The sequence below is a fragment of the Dreissena polymorpha genome, chromosome 14 (genome assembly GCF_020536995.1).
Source record: "Dreissena polymorpha isolate Duluth1 chromosome 14, UMN_Dpol_1.0, whole genome shotgun sequence".
Lineage (NCBI taxonomy): Eukaryota > Metazoa > Mollusca > Bivalvia > Myida > Dreissenidae > Dreissena > Dreissena polymorpha.
Window position 1 is genome coordinate 26,986,729 of NC_068368.1, and position 20,657 is coordinate 27,007,385.

The 20,657-nt window shown below is 37.4% G+C and overlaps 1 protein-coding gene across 7 annotated transcripts; it reads right to left on the bottom strand.

Annotated features, from left to right (window-relative positions):
* Window positions 1-2,226: 2,226 nt before the first annotated feature.
* LOC127857997 (uncharacterized) lies at window positions 2,227-20,657 on the bottom strand. 7 transcript variants are annotated; one of them, XR_008038715.1, is made up of 8 exons: window positions 20,525-20,657; window positions 16,042-17,014; window positions 15,556-15,650; window positions 14,185-15,323; window positions 7,621-7,750; window positions 6,750-6,837; window positions 4,382-6,005; window positions 2,227-3,807 (listed from the first exon to the last, which is right to left on the bottom strand). XR_008038715.1 is itself a non-coding variant. In XM_052394829.1 (8 exons), the coding sequence occupies exons 7-8, from the start codon at window positions 6,825-6,827 to the stop codon at window positions 4,683-4,685; spliced, it is 1,401 nt and encodes a 466-aa protein (XP_052250789.1). In that variant the 5' UTR covers window positions 6,828-6,837; window positions 7,621-7,750; window positions 8,395-8,438; window positions 14,185-15,323; window positions 15,556-15,650; window positions 16,042-17,014; window positions 20,525-20,657; the 3' UTR covers window positions 2,227-4,682. The 7 variants fall into 7 exon arrangements, 6 of the variants coding, with proteins under 6 accessions (XP_052250789.1, XP_052250791.1, XP_052250787.1 ...); XM_052394829.1 differs by adding an exon at window positions 8,395-8,438 and having other exon boundaries at window positions 2,227-6,005; XM_052394831.1 differs by having other exon boundaries at window positions 2,227-6,005; window positions 6,777-6,837.

Consider the following 20,657-nt stretch of genomic DNA (forward strand, 5'->3'; position numbering starts at 1 on the left):
CTCCCGGTTTGTCAGTGTTTTTCTGCCCGTCGGTCAACCGGTCTGTCAGTGTCTTTCTGTCCGCCGGTCTCCCGGTCTGTCAGTGTATTTCTGTCCGTCGGTCTCTCGGTCGTCTGTCTCTTTATCTGTTTGCCTGTCAGCATCTCTGTTCTTATGTCTGTCTGTTATTTCTATGTGTCAGTGTCTCGATCTTCATGGCTTTAGTCCCTTTGTCGATACGACTCTTGGTCTGTCTTTCTATGCATCTGTCGGTCGATCTGTTGCCCATCATTTTTTATGCCCATGTCTTCTCGTATCTGTCCGTCCGAATCTCATTGTGTCTGTCTGCATGTCCGCCTCTTGGTCTGTCGGTGCCTGTTTGATTCTGTCGGCCAGTCTCTCGGTCTGGTCGTCCGCTCCTTGGTCTGTCTAACTGTCTTTCCCTTTAGCTGTGTCTTTACGTCTGTCTCTCAGTCTGTCGAATGCACTCACGATTATTCTTAACTATCAATGTCATTGTCTCAAACCTTACACACGCCCACGCATTGTCATTTTCTACAAATTGTGCTCAAATTATGCCACTAGTAACAAGAGAACGGAGTCAGATCAAACGTTAAATATAAAGTTTTTATTAACTGTATTTCACAATATCGTTTTTAAATAAATGTCTGCCGATCCACAGTTCAAGTATAACTAAAATAAGCGACCATGCAACCTTGACATTCTTGTTTTAATTTGTTTCGGCAAAACTCTTATACAAAATACTAAGTAACTTTTTATTTTAAGTGGTTTCATAATATCCTTTTCTCTGAAAGTAAAAAAAAAGCCTCACAACATATTGCGATATAGCAAACGCGCATTATTTTAAGCTAATGTAAAATTAAGAAATTTCGATATAATGATTGATAATCAGCTTAAATAGATATTTGATGAAACTGTTGAACCTGTGACATGGTATGGTAATTCTTATAATCAATAAAATGTCAGTGAAATTAGTTATATTTCAGACAATATTTACTGTATTAATTCATTCTCTATATTTCAAGTAATGTAACAGTTTGTATTCAAATAAAATTACAAAAATAACAAATAAGATGATTTATTCGTTTTTGGCGATATTCGGTCCGAATATGCTCTACTACATGCATGTAATCTCTAAATGATATTATAAATGATATTATAAATCCACACTTATGTTTTAGGACGAAATATACAATATTAAAAAAATCTGTACATTATTCGTTATATAAACATGTGCTCGTATACAAAACATGTTTACAACACACATCTTAAAATTATAGTGGGGTCGTCGTGGTTATATTGTTGTGGTATTTAGCCTAAAATACGGAATACCGTTAGTGCCATCGTGGTTACACATTAAAATCCAGAGGGCGACAATGAGATAGTAAGATGGCGACAATGCGATAGTACGATGACGACAATGCGATCGCGATAGTACGATTGCGACAATACGATGACGACAGTACGACAACGCGATAGTACGAAGGAGACAATGCGATAGTCATATCGTACTGTCGCCATCGTTCTATCGCGTTATCGTACTGTCGTCATCGTCTTATCGCATTGTCGCAACCGTACTATCGCACTGTCGCCATCGTATTGTCTCACTGTCGCATTGTCATCATCGTACTGTCGCATTGTCGTCTATCGCCTTCCGGTACACATGCGCACATCGTATTTTTTTTCTAGATGGAGCCACTTTTAAAGATACTTTACAGTCCGACATACCTTACATAAATACCCAATCTATAACTTAATAAGTATTTGATTATAACTGTAACCTCTTTCAAAGTACATCTTTATAAAGTCATATATTTTGTTTCTGCAATAAGAATAGTTTGTGTACCGGAAGGCGACAGTCGACAATGCGATAGTGCAATGACAACAACGCGACTCTGCGATAATACGATGACGAATGTGCGTCAATACGATGGCGACAGTGCGATAGTACGATGGCGACAATGCGACAGTACAACGAAGACAATGCGACAATACGATGACGACAGTGCGATAGCGACAATGCGATGACGACAGTACGATGACCATCGCATTGTCGCCATCGTACTATCGCGTTGTCGCAGTGTCGCCATCGTACTATCGAATTGTCGACATCGTACTATCGTGTTGTCGCCATCGTACTATCGCACTATCGCATTGTCGCCCTCCGGATTTTAATGAGTAACATAAGATTGCCCTAACGGTATTCCGTACTAGAAACAATCAATCTGGATCAGCAGACGATTTATTCCATACATTCCGGAGATAGTCCATGTATTACGATTGACATAAACATAAGAAGGATAATAATTATTAATAATGACGAAGTTTGCGCAAATAATATGACATCAATAACGAATACGAAGACAGTGAATGAGTTTGATGTTATTCCTTATAATGATGCTGGAGATGATGATGATGCTACCGCTGCTGCTGCTTATGATGATGATGATGCTGTCGTATTCGTTATTGTTATCATCTTATTTTGCTCAAACTTCTTCAGCATCCGTATCATCATTTAACATCATTATCCTTCTTCTCTTCATATCATCAAAATCGACATCGTCAGAAACAATAATAACATTTAATACAATTCAGCTGAAATCATAACATTTTCTTCAGATTATAATTTTTTTTTTATTTACACCGACAGTAATCAAGCAATGGCATAAAGTTATAAAAAGCACACGGGCACCATCGAGTAATGTAGACTATTTTCAGTGTTACAAAATAAAATGCAAATTACAATACTTGACAGTATGGCAGATTATTACAACTGAGAATGTACACCAGGCATATTAGTATCATATTGGTGTCATACAATCGCATATATTACTGTCCTAGTTCATGGCTTTATCGTTAACACAGTTGATTGGAAGGCACATTCGTATCACACTCAATATACTGTTCAAACTAAATTGTGTGTGGTTTTAATAAAATATATAAATATTAAATAATTTACACAATGAGCAGGTAAATATCAATTTCATATTAAACATCAACCTCCGCGCAGTGATTTGACGTGAACCAGCATACAAGGCGCCTGAACCACGTGACTTTTTCGGCTATGTGTGGGACAATCGTATGTAAACAAAACGTCGCTTCAGGTAACGTTTTTGATAATTTCTTCATTATTTCAAAACCATTTTCAAAAAAACAATGACGAGTGCCCGGTCATTGTAAAAAGACACAACTTTGTTAAGTTTGCGCAAAATTATTTAAGTATTTTTTCCAAAAAGTGCAACCGCGTGTTTGAAAACACATGAAGTGAAATGCTATGTGTGGTATATTTTTTGTTCAATCAACAAAAACATTGATTATAATATTGTCGAGGGTTTAAAAAATAGGGCGGACATTGTTATTCTTCATAGATAAGCTACTTACATTGTATGTTTGCGCAAATACATCTAATTCAGAGTGTGTGTATATAAATGTTAAACTGCTATGTGTGGGACACATTTTTTAAATGCTATGTGTGGTATACAAGAATTTGCCCGTCAGTTCTGCATTTAATCTGAACACAGTTTTGTAAGAATCTAGAACATAAACTTTAGTCTGTTCTGAAAATATATCAAATTAACCAAATGTTACATTATTGAATAGTGAAGCTTTGATTAAACAATTTATGTTTAACTGAACATAAATCTTATAAAAGCATACATGTTATGTTGAAATATAATATTTCTTTGTTTTACTTATTGTCTTTAAATAAATATAATGATTGTTATTTCTGCCTGATTATTGAATTTGGTCCATTTTTAATGAATGACAAAGAAAATAAGAGCACATGCTTTAAAATGGGTTTTACTTCTATTGTTTTTCAGACTTGGAAAGGATTAGTCGAAAGATCTATAACGCTTTTAAGGTTCGAAGCTGTGTAAGAACTACATGAACACCATAACCACACGGAAGGTGATATGTGGCAAGTTAATTATCAAAACCACAGCTTCATTCTGTGATGTTTATGGAAAGCTATTTCAACTAACTATGCAAACATACCATTTAACATGTATTTTTGCATAAAAAAAACAAAGTGTGTGTATTGATATGTGTGTATATTTTTGGGTTTTGTATCTATGTTATTTCTAAAAAAACGCATGTATATATTTAATGGACAAGTATTGGCGTGTTGTTCTTTTATATTGACATACATATTAAACCTGCTTCCCCATTAACGTTTTGTTCATTGGGTTACAACTCGTACATGGACGCATGCCAAGCATACTATATATGACTTTATTTTAAGACCCTGGATGACATGCATCATGGAGATCTGACTATTAAACCTGCTTCCCCATTAACGTGATGTATATTGGGTTACAACTCGTACATGGACGCATGCCAATCATACTATATATGACTTTATTTTAAGACCCTGGATGACATGCATCATGGAGATCTGACTATACGAGAGCCCACGTGTTTAAACATTATGTTATCGTTAAATGTGATTAATGTTTTAAATAAGCATTACATCGTCGTTTAGTCGTTTCATATACATTGTAAGAATAATACAACATTTTTTTTCAAAAGTAAATATGAACAGTTTTCTTAATAACGAAGATTACATTTCTAAAGTATTCTGCCAAACAATAAATATTAATTACCAACAGACGATAACTCCTTACATCTATATATGTGAGTTTCAAGTGCAAGTCAAATGTCTTTTGATATGTGTAATCATTTTACATGAACATGCGACTTAATACATTCCATAGATCATTTACTCGACTCCCTTCCATAATCATCCTCATCTTAATCTCCCTCAAAATCTCCAACCGACGTCTGCTTATTGCCTGCATAATAACATCCGTCTCTCTATCCATGCCGAGGGCGACTCTGTTCATGGCTATCAGCTGCAGCATCTCCAGCTCTATCCTCCTCCCGCTGTACCATCGTAGTGGCTCAGGGTGAGCAATTATGGCTTGTCTTATCTTCGGTAGTCTCAATATGATCCGGGGACCTTCGGTCATCATTTCATCAATAGTAGCTATCCAAGAACGTTTCTGCTCATGATCCAGAGCACAGGCTGCCATCAGATTTCGCTCTGGGATCATGTAATATGGCAGCTCTTTCGTATCTATAGCAACTCTTAGCGCATATAATCCTTCGTGAAGCCAGTGAAACAGACTTCTTTCATGAAACAATGAGTGCGGGTTATTTTCTGCTATCCATAATACAATGTTTTTAACCGTGAACGATGTCACCTCCTTCTTTTGCGGTTTTAATACATCTTTCTTCACCATTTTTAATAGCACATATAATTTAACCTGAGTGTCGTTAAGATTATTGATCAGTACGTTTTCCCCGGAGTTAAAACACATTCTCCATTCAACATGTTCATATTCGCTGCCTTTAACCCCAACAGGAGAAACAAATGCTCCAAGTGATACAACTTCCCTAACGACGTCAGGTGATGGCCAGTAGCGATGTCTTGCCGCCCATCTTGTAAGGATGCTGGGGCAGTAAAAATGTAGCGTATGCACGATATCGCTTTTAAGATAATGAGTTGTTCTTGGCGTTGACGGTCCAGCACGCTCATGGTGTACTATGCCTTCCCTCTGTTTAACGTTCAACCACTGATTAACATATAAGTCGCTGCTTAATAGTCCGCGACCAAATCCATCATCACACAAGGCATTGTACACTATTCTAGGAATAGTTGTACCGCATGTTTCAAGTAGCAGTCTACAGTGTCCGGAGTAACTAATACGACTGCAGGATCTAAATATGGTTTTCTCCACAGGAACGCTACTTGAATCAACACCATCTTCTAAACAGATGACACTTTCTGTAACAATCAACTTGTCTGTATCGCTCTCCAGTAAGCTGGTCAGACCCTCAGCCTTGCTACCCGTGGTGATCCACGTTAACCTACCACGCGCCTTTGCAGTATAATGCCTGTCAGAGGCCTTGTATGCTTCTATCCGAGCCTGTCGGATGTGAGGCTCATAACCCAGAACATTCATTAAAGTAGAAGTCTTAGCAGAGGCCTGTTCATTTTGAAACTGAAATTAGTTTAAATTATTTCTATACAAAGTGATATACATGTGTAGCGAATATCAGGCTACTGTCACATGTAAGTGAGGCTTAGAAACATAATAACGGCGAGCCTTGCCAACCCAATCTTTTAATGGTGCAGAGCCTGATATAAAACAAAGAGATAGAATAGTAATCTGCGTTTCTGTTTACCATACATCCATGCCAACATTATATTAGAAACAATAATACAATATTACGACTGCTCATTTCTTTAGCGGGAATGATTTTGCAGTTTGATGACATATTACTCAAGACGTCATAAAATCTCGGACTTATCATTTGTAAAATGCGATTTGTTTGTTTATCTAGCTTTTTCCCTTAAAAATATATAATATTCGTATCGAAGTGTTTGTGTTGTTGCATGTGATTCGATTTAACCGAACATGATCACATACCTGTTCAAGAGTAATATAACGAATGTCCAAACTGACTGATATAAACTCCTAATGATTCATATCAGCGTAAGTGTATGTTAAAAAACGAAATGAAATCATATGTTTCCGTCTTCTCTACGTGGTTATGTATGCCCAACAAAAGAATTTGAATAAAATTAACATTATGTGATGCGATAAAAAGTAGTCAGCAATAACATAATCATGATTTTAAAATATGATCAACATTCATAAGTGCAATATATTTAACCATAGACTGTGTTTATATATCAATACAATTAATCATCGTTTTAATGGAAACAAACTGGACCGTCTTACCCATGCGTGACAGCTGGACACACTGACCTGTTTATGGACCTCTCCTGGTTCATCGCGTCTGATGCCTTCGTCAGCCATTGATACAGTTCTGCAGTTAGATACAAGAAACCATATTACAGATGAGTTTATATCATTATGGAATGTTAATATGTCAATGGTATATGTACACTTATATAAGCAACACAAACATAGTTTCCTTAAAGTAGATCAGGAGTTATTAATTGTTCAAAAACGTTCATAAAAAAAATCATATTAAAATATCAGCATATCTGCATTCATATGATTGCAACAAGTGTGCAATACAGGAAATTTGCAGCTATAACGACTGGTAATATGTTATTGCAAAGTGCGAGTGTGTATTAAAACGCTCGTTTCAAAACTGCGTTTGATCTTTAACAATGTATATGTATAACTACAATAATAAACATGTACTTTTTGTAATATTTCCTGTTAAACTTAGGGAGAAACTAACGCGTTCAATAAAAACTGTAGGTTTCATTGACTGCATACGTCTTTAATGCACATGTTTATCATTTCATGTTAAAGGTTTCTATTCAATTAATTGTATGCAATGTTGACGAATGCACTTATTTAATCTTCGTCATATGCTTAATACTACGGATTCCTGATAGTGCAATCTATAATCTCGCACTTCTTTCATCAAGGGCGAAACACGACACACGAAGCGATACACGATATTTTGCGCGACAGTCGCGGCGACGAACTATATATTTAACATGATATATCGCCTTTTGGGCAACCTACACATCGTCACGCAATATATCGTGTGTCGTGCGTCGCCCTTGAGGAATCGAGATTATAGATGGAACTATCGGGATTCCGTAAAATACACTTAAAGGAAATAATATACCGCCTCCTCGGTCTGGCGATTAGAGAGTTAGTTTTTGAGCCGTTTTGGCGTGACTTTAACTGATCTGGCCGGTAGTTTACATAGCAGCTTTTCACAAGGCCTTTTTGCAGACGTCCGTGACTTTAGGATACTGAAAGTTAAGAATCATGTTCATAGACGATTAATAAACACAATAAAACTGTACCAGCAGGAGATAAACTTAACAGAAACAGGCTCCTCTTTTATCAATTGCCAAAAAATAAATTAACAAAAACATGTGCAAACTGATTAATTATATGAAATTCGTTTTTACTGGGGATGAATTGCACAATTAACATATGATCTTAGCTCAAAGTTATAATGCTTTTAAAGTCAATAAAAAAACGGTTGGATATTCGACAGTATGCTGTCTTCAACTTTTCTAATTGTGATGACGTATTGCTGATAACCTTTTCCAGAAAAGTTTGCGGAAAATCACACATGCTTCTAGTCACTACCAAATCACAAACAGGTTCATGTAGTGATAAAGATCGTGTCATTAACGCCATTAAGAAACATTAAGGCGTGCGTTCACAGCTGATTGAAAGAGGATCTTTCTCGTCAACATCAGATATTGTGCGAAAGCGAGAAAAAATATTTATATAAGATATAACAACACTGGTACAGTCAACCTGTTTGTGTTAGTACACCTTTTGTAATATGAGATCCCCATACTGATCCGACATTTATCTCACCGTTCAAACGCGCGGTTGCACTTTACTGAAAAAATACTTATTTATTAAAAAAACATGATACCTTTAGAAAACTCGCACGAATGAGCGGGCTCTCCACTTTATCCCCTAACATAGTAAAATATTTAACAAGGAATCCTTAAAAATGTTATCTAGGTCGCGCTTTATTCTCCCAACACAGATCTTAAAAAGTCACGCGGTATAGGCACCGTGGTAAGTAGCTCAATATTCAACTATAATGTACCCGTGGTGCATTGTAATTTACTTCTGAAGAGTAGCTGGGGTACATTTAAATAGTACCTGAGTCGAGTCGACAACGAAAAGTAAGCCTTAATAAATAAGGCTGATGAAAATCAACGCAGATAATCGTGCATTTAGGTAGCTGTACATGTAGTTTAAATGTCTATTGAGCTATATTAATTATGAAATTGTACTGTTCGTATTCGGCGCTTAATAAAAAGACCAAAATCTTGTCGCTACTAAAAAGACGAGGGAAGATTACTTTCGAACAGTGTTTGTATTATTCGACTATTTTTCCCCGTGATTATTTCCTCCCTGAAAAGCAACTTAATTATTGCCAAGTGCTTAAATAACTTTGCTCGGATGAAAGGCAAGTTAGATCGAGTCGGCCTTAAAGCCTTACACTTTGAAATGAAATTAAATTTAATCATAAATAATAAACATATCTTATCTGTAACCGGTGTTTCATGTTTGAATGTTATGCGTAGTTGTTCTTTCACTCATGTGAATAGTCTAAGTAATAACAAACACAAATGTACGCTATACTCTTTAATGATGTTACTACGTTGGTGGCTCAAGTGAGACTGGCTTATCAGCTCACTGTACAATGTAATAATAAGGTTATTCAAGCATGCAGCTATCTATAGTCTGTATCTAGTTACACTATGCAACATCCCCTTTGTTTTGTTAAGGTGGAAATTTGTCTTCAATAAAAGTTTGTTATAACATATTAACAATTAATCATATTTATGTTAATATTAATAATTTGATGTTTTGATCACTGTAACATAAACATCAACAACATTCTGAACATTTACTTAGTCCATTCATTTTCTGCGTATCGCTGACTCGGCTGCACTATTCTACCTGATCGTGTCTGATAAGGGGAAATGGGCTTATCTACAGGTACAGAGGGATGTTGAATATTCAATGCACTATTGTTTGTTGGTTGTTTGACCTGTTTATCAGTGCTTGAATGATTTCTTGCCAAAACATCAGGTGAAAAATCTGATATCTCTGGGAAATCCTCATTAGTTCTGATGAGGTAGCGGCGATTTTTCCTGTAAACCTGACCAGAAGGTGTTTGTATTATGTAAGAGTTAGCATTGTGTATTTCGATAACCTTAGCTGGTTTCCAGAGTTTTCCTATCTGGAACCTCACAGTTTCATTCAAATGTAATCTGGGGAGCGGTTTTGCGGTTTTGTCATAATTGTTTTTCTGTTTATTTTTGGAAGTTTGAATTGAAGATCGGACAAAGTCTGGGTTAACGACTTTGGGCAGAAGCTGGGTAACCGTTGTAGGCATAATTGACCTAGTTCTCCTACTCATCAGCAACTGCACGGGTGACCGATTGCAATCTGAGAGTGGAGTGTTCTTATACTCTAGCTAGGCTAAGTATGGTTCATGGCCACTGTCTTTTGCTTTTTGTAGCAGTCTTTTTACAGTTTGTACTGTCCGTTCAGCAAATCCGTTTGACTTTGGATAATGTGGACTAGATGTGACATGCTCAATATGCCATGATTTGAAAAATTTCGAAATACGTCCGATGTATACTGAGGTCCGTTGTCACTGAAAATACGCATCGGAATGCCATGGGTACTGAAGCGTGACTTCAGTTTTCTGTTAACTGTTGTGGACAGCATGTCCGGAAGTTTGTCTATTTCAAAGTATCTGCTGTAGTAGTCTACTACGAGCAAATAGTCATTTCCATCAAAATGGAATATGTCTGTGGCAACCTCCTGCCATGGACCCTGCGGAATTTCATGGGGTGTTAACGGTTCTTTTTGGTTTGAGTTTCTATGCGATAAGCAAATTGTACAGCTCATTATGTACTCAGTAATTTGCTTGCACATTCCTGGCCAGAACATAACGTCTTTTGCTCTTTGTGTGTTTTTCTTCAATGCCCATGTGACCTAAATGAACTTGTTCTAACATGTGTGGTCGGAGTCTCTTGGGAATGACCAGTGTCTGCCCTCTAAAAATTAGGTCATCGGCTGTCGAAAGTTCGTCCCTGTGATTGAAATACTCGCGTATCATGTCAGGGCAATCTGACCTAGAACTCGGCCATCCTCTAATTATAGACTGTTTCAGGGCTATCATCTGTAGGTCAGTTCTTGTCTCGTTTCTCACGTTTTCTAGACTTCGGTCAGTATAGGTCATGCTCGAGAGCACCGTGTGAACGTGAAGGTCGAGACCTTCGATTTCAGAACAGTCTGACATTGGCTGTCGTGACAGGAAATCCCCGATGGGAACTTCTTTCCCGCTCACATGTCTAACATCAAGGTCATATTTTTGCAAACTAAGCATCATCCTTTGCAAACGAGGTGGTGCTGCATGTAATGGCTTCTTCATGATCGCAGATAAGGGCTTATGGTCAGAATGAACAATTACTTGTCTGCCATGTATGTACTGGTGAAAACGCTGGCATGCGAACACTATAGCTAGCATTTCACGTTCAATGTTTGCATAATTTCGTTCTGTCTGTGTCAATGTCTTAGATGCATATGCAACTGGCTGACCATCTTGCATGATCGCTGCACCTACACCGTTCATTGAAGCGTCACATTCAATGTAAACCGGCTTCTTGGGGTCAAAGTAAGCTAGCACTGGGCTTTGTGTTATGACCTGCTTAACTTTAGAAAAGGCATCTGATTGTGGCTGATCCCATACAAATTCAACGTCTTTTTTCAGAAGCAATCTCAATGGGCTTGTTATTTCAGCCAAATTGGGGGCAAATTTCTGCAGATAAGTAACCATACCCAAAAATGTTTCAAGTTCGCCGCGTGTCTTTGGTGCTTCTACATTGACACATGCCTCAATCTTAGTACTGTCTGGTTTCAGTCCAGATGACGTGATCACGTGACCAAAGAATGGTACTTCGGGCAATCCAATACGACATTTGTCGGGATTAAATTTTATGCCATTTTCACGTGCACGTTGAAGCGTAGCAGTGAGATTTCTGTCATGCTCAATTCTTGTACGTCCACTTATTAATATGTCGTCAACTATTGTGCGTACACCTGTCAGGTCCCCGAATATCTCCTCAATTTTCTTTCTTTACAAAAATGTCCTGAGATGATTTTATCCCAAAAGGAAGTCGGAGATAACGATATCTGCCAAATGGGGTACTGAATGTTGTCAGGTAAGATGACTTTTCGTCAAGCCTTACACTCCAGTAAGCATGTGTAATGTCTAATAGACTGAAATATTTGCATTCAGCTAACTGTGACGTCACGTCGTCAAGTGTTGGCATAGGGTAATGTGGTCTTCGAATAGCGTCATTCAGTGCTTTTGGGTCAAGACATACTCTTAACTGTCCAGTGTTCGGCTTTTCGACCACTACAAGTGAATTTACCCAGTCTGTGGGTGTATTGACCTTAGCAATTATGTCATTGTTTTCCATTCGGTCAAGCTCTTCGCGTAGTCTATTGCGTAATGCTTCCGGAACTCTCCTAGGAGGATTAACGACTGGTATAGCATCTGGCTTCAAATGAAGCTTGCAAGTGCCAGGGATGACCCCAATACCTTCAAAGAGGTCTTTGTAATCTGATAACACACTTTCTTTATTTAATTCTTGGGATGGGCAATCAACAGTACATGTCAGCTGAATTAATCCTAGATCGGTTGATGTTTTCAGACTTAAGAGAGGTACCGACGGGGAATCTACAACATGAAACCACGTGCTCACAGTTTTGTCTTTGTGTGAACATCGCAATTTGATTTTCCCTACAACTGGAAGTCTGTTACCTGTATAGGCAGTCAAAAAGTCAGTAGGGGGTTCCAATGGGGAATGAATGTTCAGACCATTAAACTCTTTCTTCGGCAGAATGTTTACTGAACTTCCAGTATCAATTTTAAAACTAATGGGACATTTATTAGGGCCAATGGGGAGACGAATCATTGCACGATCGGTAGAACAAAATGTGCTTACCGTGTCAATATTGAATCCATCTACATCCGATGTTACATCATGACTAATTGTGTCATTGTCCACAGTGTGTATATTATTGTTTTTAGAACGGCAACACTTTGCGAAATGGTTAAGTTTGTTGCACTTGCGGCACTGCTTTCCTTTTGCTGGACATTGTCCAAAGTTGTGAAATGTATCACAGTTGAAACACGGCTTGTGTTTGGTAGGTAGACTTGGACCTGCATCAGTAGCTGTCGTCCGACGTTGTTGTCGTTGGCGATGCGGTTGCATCGGTCTAGGGTGCACTGGCCTGGATCGGCACGCGTCTACTTCGTTGTTCATGGAGCGCAGCTGCTCCCTTGAGTACTCCAGACTTTGCGCAGTCTGTACGGCTACATCGAGTGTCAACCCTGCACCGATGTTGATTAGCTTCTCGCGTAACTTTGGCGAATTTGTGCCAAAAACGATCCTATCTCGAATCATTTCGTCCGTCTTTTCGGCAAAGTTGCAGTCTTGTGCAATAAGTTGCAAACGTGTAATATATGCATCAATGGAGTCGTTGTCCTGCATCTGTTTGTAAAACTTGTACCGGGCAAAGATCGGATTTAACTTTGGCTGCACGTAATTTCTGAAACGCCATGTTTCATGTTTGAATGTTATGCGTAGTTGTTCTTTCACTCATGTGAATAGTCTAAGTAATAACAAACACAAATGTGCGCTATACTCTTTAATGATGTAACTACGTTGGTGGCTCAAGTGAGACTGGCTTATCAGCTCACTGTACAATGTAATAGTAAGGTTATTCAAGCATGCAGCTATCTATAGTCTGTATCTAGTTACACTATGCAACAACCGGAGTTTGTGTTTATAACACAAGGGGTTTAAGTTCAAGTTTAAGTATATAAACATCTATAATTTATTCACCAGTGACCAAGACTAAGTGTAGACTACTCTATAATGAATAAATGTAATAAAGTGGCAATTAGAAATAGCCAACTACGACATCTACCTTTTGCAAGTGTTTTGGAATTAATCTGAAATCCGTATTTTTGCGTCTTTTTTTTAAACTTAAAAATAATCGCATTTGTTGAATTGATCTTATACGTCTACAAATCCTTCTTTCGGTTTTAAAAGTGGTACGGTTTGAAAAAATAATAAATTACTTGCTAACTAGGCTATAAATTTAGTTTATCTATGTCAATTAGAATATGTCTGGTGGTAACATGGTAGAAATACGTCGTTTTGCGCTTTAAAAGTAAAAATAAAAATAAAAAATAATAATCGCGTTTGTCGTAATGCACGTATGCGTATAGAAATCCTACTTTCGGTTTTAAAATAACAAAAAAATAATAAATTACTTGCTTGCTAGGCTATAGATGTAATTTATCTTTGACTATTAGAATATATCTGGTGGTTACAAGTTAGAAATCCGTCTTTTTGCGCTTTTAAACTTACAAATAATCGCTTTGTCGAAATGGACGTAGAAGTATGGAAATCCTACTTTCGGTTTTAAAATTTAAAAAAAATAAATAAATTACGTGCTAACTAAGTTATAGATTTAATTACACATTTGCACACTTATAAATGGCATCTATATGTATTGATTAACATGTATTTCATTTCAAGATGTGTGGCTTTAACCGATAACAGCGCTAGTCCATAACTTCAATTCAATGTTTATGTTTATTATTAACAATACTCACATTAACAGTTTGCTGCTCTGTTTGTCTTTTCACTGACGAGTGAAACAGTGATGTCAATGATAAAATCCAAAGTATTCGCAATACAACATTCACATTATGATGCCGTGCTTGTATGATATATTTGTTAATATTTACGTTTCAAATAACTTTGAATTATTAAACATATAACACTTAACACGTATGCTAGTAGGATAAACCTTCAACGAGATGTAGACACTGTCACAGGTAGTCCAAATAATTAGACGTAATCTGTCGATGTATATCAGGCACGTAGCCAGGGTTTTGAAAAGGGGGGTGCGAATTTTCCCATCAACGAGTGTTATTGAGCAACGAAGTGGCGAAGGGGGTATGTGCGGGAGGGGGTGTCATTAATAACGATGACAAAATTTACAATTTAGTATCAAATAACTAAAGATAAATATCGATTTCAAACGGATTACAGTGCCAGATTAATAATTGTGCATTATACAGAAACATAAATATATTTATATCAAAGATTCCAATTCCATTTTGCGGGGATGTAGGCGGGAAAATCGCGATATGATTTCGGGCACGTTGTGCTGGAATCCATAATGAATGTTTACGAGCGCCAATGAAGACAGGCGACTATTTGTCATAGACGCACGCTGGTAGTGGTGCAGACGCCTCAGTGTGCTAGCAGCCCGTTCACACTCTGCACTTGTGACCGGTAAGGTGCATGCAATCCGCAACAAGGTATGGATGTTAGGAAACAAACACCGGTCACAAGCATGTAAAGCCTTTGCACAAGAGGAGGGTGGATCAGACTCCGAAGAGAAGAGCTGCTTCCAACGAGTGTACTCTTCCTCTAGCAGGGCAGGTGAGGGTAAGTCATCCTCATATACCTCCCCTAATTCCATGATGGCCTTAGAATGGGCCGACTCAAAAACGGACGGGACCAAGACTAGTAATTTAGAAGCGGTCACTGCCAGTGGAGAAAATTGTAAGAAAAGTTCAGCGTTGATGTGATCAATGAAGGGTATGGCATAATTGATTCTGAAGTATGCTTCCACTTGGTGTACGCATCTTTCCTCACATGAACAATTGGCTCCGTCTCCCACACTGTTTGAACGATGGGCTTGTCGCGCCGCTATCCTGGGCATCTCGGGCTTGACACCAACCTTTAATAAATAACGTAAAGCGTTTAAAAAAAAGCTTCTTTTGCGCGACTTCATTGATATTTTGAAATGATCTTCATTATTGTCAATATATTGTTAATATACATTGCACAAGTAACCAGTTGTATGTTAACTGGCTATCTATTGTTTGAGCAAAATATCTAATTTATGTCCGACATATAAGACAGGTGACATTTCTCCCTAATTAATGTGAAATGTAAAAATAGATAATTACTTTATCTGCCATCTTTGATGCTTGGTTGAACCAGACATGAAATTGCTCCCCGATGTCCTATCTGAGGGTTCTGTACGAATCTTTACGTTTTCAATCTGCACAAAACATTTTTAAATACAGAATTTAAAACATAAAACATGTTTTAAAATCTACTGATAATATTTATCATCCACTACTCAAACATTTAAACTATTCAACATTCATGTATGCCAGTCATTAAATAATTGTCATTGCCATCTCCGAACTCTTAAACAATTAAATTTTGTGGAAAGTATGAGTGGTGTCATTCTGATTTTGTATCCAGTTCAATTTTTCAGGGAAGATATAGCACAAATACATACACAAAGTTTGAAACACACGCATACATAATTAAACAATATATCAAATTATATACACCAAGTCAAATGCATGTTTCGTGATTCCATAATAGGAAGGAATCTAACTTGGTTCAATTAATGTTTAAATAGCATGTCACCGTGTAAATACCTTTGAGTTTGCCTGGTATACGTCCAGTGCCTTCTGTTGTAGTTGTACACTAATCCCCGACAATATTGCCAACCCTTGGTAGATAACCATGAAGGCCATTATGAAGCCGAAGCTTGTTATGGCATGAAGGAAGGACGAAGCATCCGATCTAGAAGTTTGGTCCCACTTATCATGATATTATTGCAGGTCATAATTACTTTTGTTCACACCATGTGCGATGAATTCTAATGACTCGACGATGTACACATATGAATCATAGAAGTGAGCAAAGGCAACGTGTCTCTCCGCCCAGCGTGTTTTACACAGATCCAAAATAGCTTTTCGTTTCGTTGGAGATTGAACCCCTTGCCTCATAATTTCATTTAAAAGACCTTCTCTTTTGGGACTATATTTGTAGAATATGCATATTGATTTTATCTTGTCCAATGTATGGCTAATATCAGTTTGTTTGCATGAGTGTACAATCACAAGATTCAGTGCATGGCTATTGCAGTGTGTATATGGTGCATTTGTTGCAAATTCTGCGACGCATTTTTGAACCCCACATCGATCACTAGACATATTAGCTGCCCCATCATAACACTGAGCCCGCATATTTTCTATTGGTATGTTTTTAAGCTGTAATGTTTGTAATATAGCATTTCCCAAATAACGTCCAGTGGTGCGTTCCACATCAACGTATGCAGGTCACAACATACCAAAAGATTTCCTGCACAAATTCAATGTAAAAGCAATAACTTTAACAAAAAATAAAGTCAAACTTTTGCGCGTAGACACCCCCATAACCATACCTTTTCTTAAAGAGCATTCCAAGCCGCAATGATTTAAACAATAAAAAACATAGGCCATCCAATATGTAAGAAAGAACTCAATGCAAATCAGCGGTCACTGTTTTATGGCCATCTTTTTACTGGCATCTCTCCAGTTGATGATGGTTTCCCGCCAACTGTCAAAGTCTTATGTAGTCTCCAACCTAAAAGCAAAACAGGGAATTTGTAGTATACAACAATGTTTTCCCTACCACATGAACACAGATATATTCAAAAATAAAGTCATGGCAAGTGCCCGTACAGAGAATTGTGTCTTCAAATAAATGAAGATTTTGTTTTTAGAGGGTATAGCATTGAACACCAAAAGTATTTAGTGTATTGTAACCTATAAGAGAAATTTATATTGACTGAAATGTGTTTTTCTTTCATATTATTATCTTCCCATCCATATTGCACCAAGATATTTATTAAGTTTGGCTGGATTAGCTGTCCATTCGGCCATTCTGTATCATATTTTCACACGCGGGTGTTTTCAGTCCGAAGAAGGCGATATTAAGCCTGTTAAAGCTTAACTGCCCCTTAAAGATTTAAAGCTGTTGTGTTCAATATCTGCAATAAAATACCAAAACAAACCAAATAGACATGCAAGTGGGGCTAATGTGTGGTGGGGAAAGAATGAATTTGTTAGATATTTTCACTCTAAGCAATTTTGATAATGTCTTTTGTGTGGTTTTTTTTAATCATCCCAAAAATGCCAATTTCAAAGCAAAAACAATCCAATTTCATCCAAGACAATAAACGAATTAGTCAAAATGAGAGATCAAAGATACTTTAAAGTGTAGTAATCAATAAACTTCCAATAACTTGTTATTTCACACCAATAAAAGTGTAAAATCTTGAAAGCGCCTTGTCGATCGGTGCCCATTTATTTACCAGCCGCCAATGAAATATTCTAGCATATAATGTCATGGGTGCCTTTTAACTGCAGTAGATGGTCAATATGCATTGCCAGCTGTCATTTAGAGGTTCAAGACAATACAAATTTTCATATTTTGGACACGATATAAGTACTTTAGGCTATTTTTATGGTGGCAATCTGGTCCAAATGGGAGTTTGTAACCAAGCGAAAGAATACAATGCTCATTTGTGGGCGGGGGGGGGGGGGGGTGTTTAAGCTGGAAGGAAAAGTTAAATTTAACAAAATACACATATGTAGGCAAGCATTATAAGCTTAGCAATGATGTTCCATGTAGTAACAGGGGTAGAAAGGCAGTTCAGATCAAGGCAGTGTCCTGAAAGGGGTTTCTAGTACTTCTTTTGAGGACACAGCTTCCTGCAGAATTCTCAACACAACAAATATCAATGATTCATGTCACCTTTCTATGCAAAGAAAAACGAATAAGGACAATACTGTCATTAAATCACTGAATGAGAGAAGCATGTACCAAACAAGAGCACCGCCTTGCGGGTGCAGACCGCTCATCTATTTTCTTTTTAAAGGTGAAGGGACTCTCATTTTCAATCACAAAGGAGGGAGGGGTGGAGTGAAGAGGTGTGTATAGTGTGGGGGTGTGGAATTTATTACATTATCTTCAAAAAATGCGGAAAAAAAACGAAAAAAAAAACGGGGGTGGGGGGGGGGGTGGGGGGGAATGGGGGAGGGATTCTTGGGTGCGATGGTTGGACGGTATTTCAAACATAAAATAATAAAAATAAATATTTGTGTTTTTTTAACCGTTTCAAAAAAAAATTGGAGTGGTGGGGTGGGGGGGTATAGTGTGAGGGTGTGGTGGTAATTTGTGAGATGATCTTTAAAAAAAAATTAGGGGGGATTCGGGTGGGGGGAGGGGGGTGGGGGGATTCTTGGGTGCGATGGTTGGACGGTATTTCAAACATAAAATAAAATAAAAAAATATTTGTGTTTTTTAACCATTTAAAAAAAATTGGGGGGGGGGTGGGGGGGGGTGGGGAGGTATAGTGTGAGGGTGTGGTGGTCATTTTTGAGATGATCTTTAAAAAAAAAATTAGGAGGGGGGGGTGGGAGGGGGGCACGGGGGATGGTTTGGGTGGAGTCTATTGTGGTATGTCAAGTAAGAGTAGTTTTGTCAAAGTATCAATCAAATCTAATCATAAATAAAGAAGTTATGGCAATTTTAGCAAAATTTAATAATTTAACCTTGAGAGTCAAGGTCATTCAAAGGTCAATGTAAAATTCAACTTGCCAGGTACATTAACCTCATAATATCATGAAAGTATTTGAAGTTTGAAAGCAATAGCCTTGATACTTAAGAAGTAAAGTGGATCGAAACACAAAATTTAACCATATATTCAAAGTTACTAAGTCAAAAAAGGGCCATTATTCCGTAAAAATGACAACCAGAGTTATGCAACTTGTCCTTTTACTGTACCCTTATGATAGTTTGCGAGTGTTCCAAGTATGAAAGCAATATCTATGATACTTTAGGGGTAAAGTGGACCAAAACACAAAACTTAACCAAATTTTAAATTTTCTAAGTATAAAGGGCCCATAATTCCGTCCAAATGCCTGTCAGAGTTACATAACTTTGCCTGCACAGTTCCCTTATGATTGTTAATAAGTGTTGCAAGTATGAAAGCAATAGCTTTGATACTGTAGGAATAAAGTGGACCTAAACACAAAACTTACCCAAATTTTCAATTTTCTAAGTATAAAAAGGGCACATAATTCTGTCAAAATGCCAGTCAGAGTTACATTACTTTGCCTGCACAGTCCCCTTATGATAGTTAGTAAGTGTTGCAAGTATGACAGCAATAGCTTTGATACTTAAGGAATAAAATGGACCTAAACACAAAACTTAACCAAAATTTTCAATTTTCTAAGTATAAAAAGGGCACATAATTCTGTCAAAATGCACGCCAGAGTTATCTAACTTTGCCTGGCCAGTTCCCTTATGATAGTAAGTAAGTGTACCAAGTTTGAATGCAATAGCATTGATACTTTCTGAGAAAAGTGGACCTAAACGCAAAACTTAACCAAAATGTTCAATTTTCTAAGTATAAAAAGGGCACATAATTCTGTCAAAATGCACACCAGAGTTATCTAACTTTGCCTGCCCAGTCCCCTTATGATAGTAAGTAAGTGTACCAAGTTTGAATGCAATAGCATTGATACTTTCTGAGAAAAGTGGACCTAAACGCAAAACTTAACCGGACGCAGACGCCAACGCCAACGCCGACGCCAAGGTGATGACAATAGCTCATTTTTTTTTTCAACAAATAGAAGAGCTAATAAAAAACAAAACAAGTTGCTGAAAGTGCCAAATTTTGTCAACAAAATCCCTCTAAGGTAAATGATGAAGGGGACACTTGCTATAACAATCCTATGTTTAAGTAAGGTGCGACACCCTTTTAAGCCGGAACCATGAATATAAGCATATTGTGAGAAAACAATACCAAAAACAAGTTAATTGTAGGGTTACAAGTAGCAAATCAACTCAGCTGTACTGCATACATGCTCAGGAACAAGGATAAACCTGTTAAGTGCCAACTTCAGCTGCCAACAAAGCACGAGTTTACATGTCAGGACGCGGAACTATCAATACAAACTGCGAGGAGAATTACATGACGGCAAGGGTGTGAGTGACCACAAACCTGATTATGACAGTCTTTCACACCTAAAGCATCATACATATGCTTATTTGCTTGTGTACATGATAACAAAATGATATTATTACCTGTTTTGCCATCAACAACCCTTATCCAGTTGCCCTTGACATTCCTCTACCTGAAAAAGTCAAAATACCCAAAAGAAAAATATAAAAAAATGAAACAAAAACATGCATTTATGTATTTTAAGTGTACTTTTAT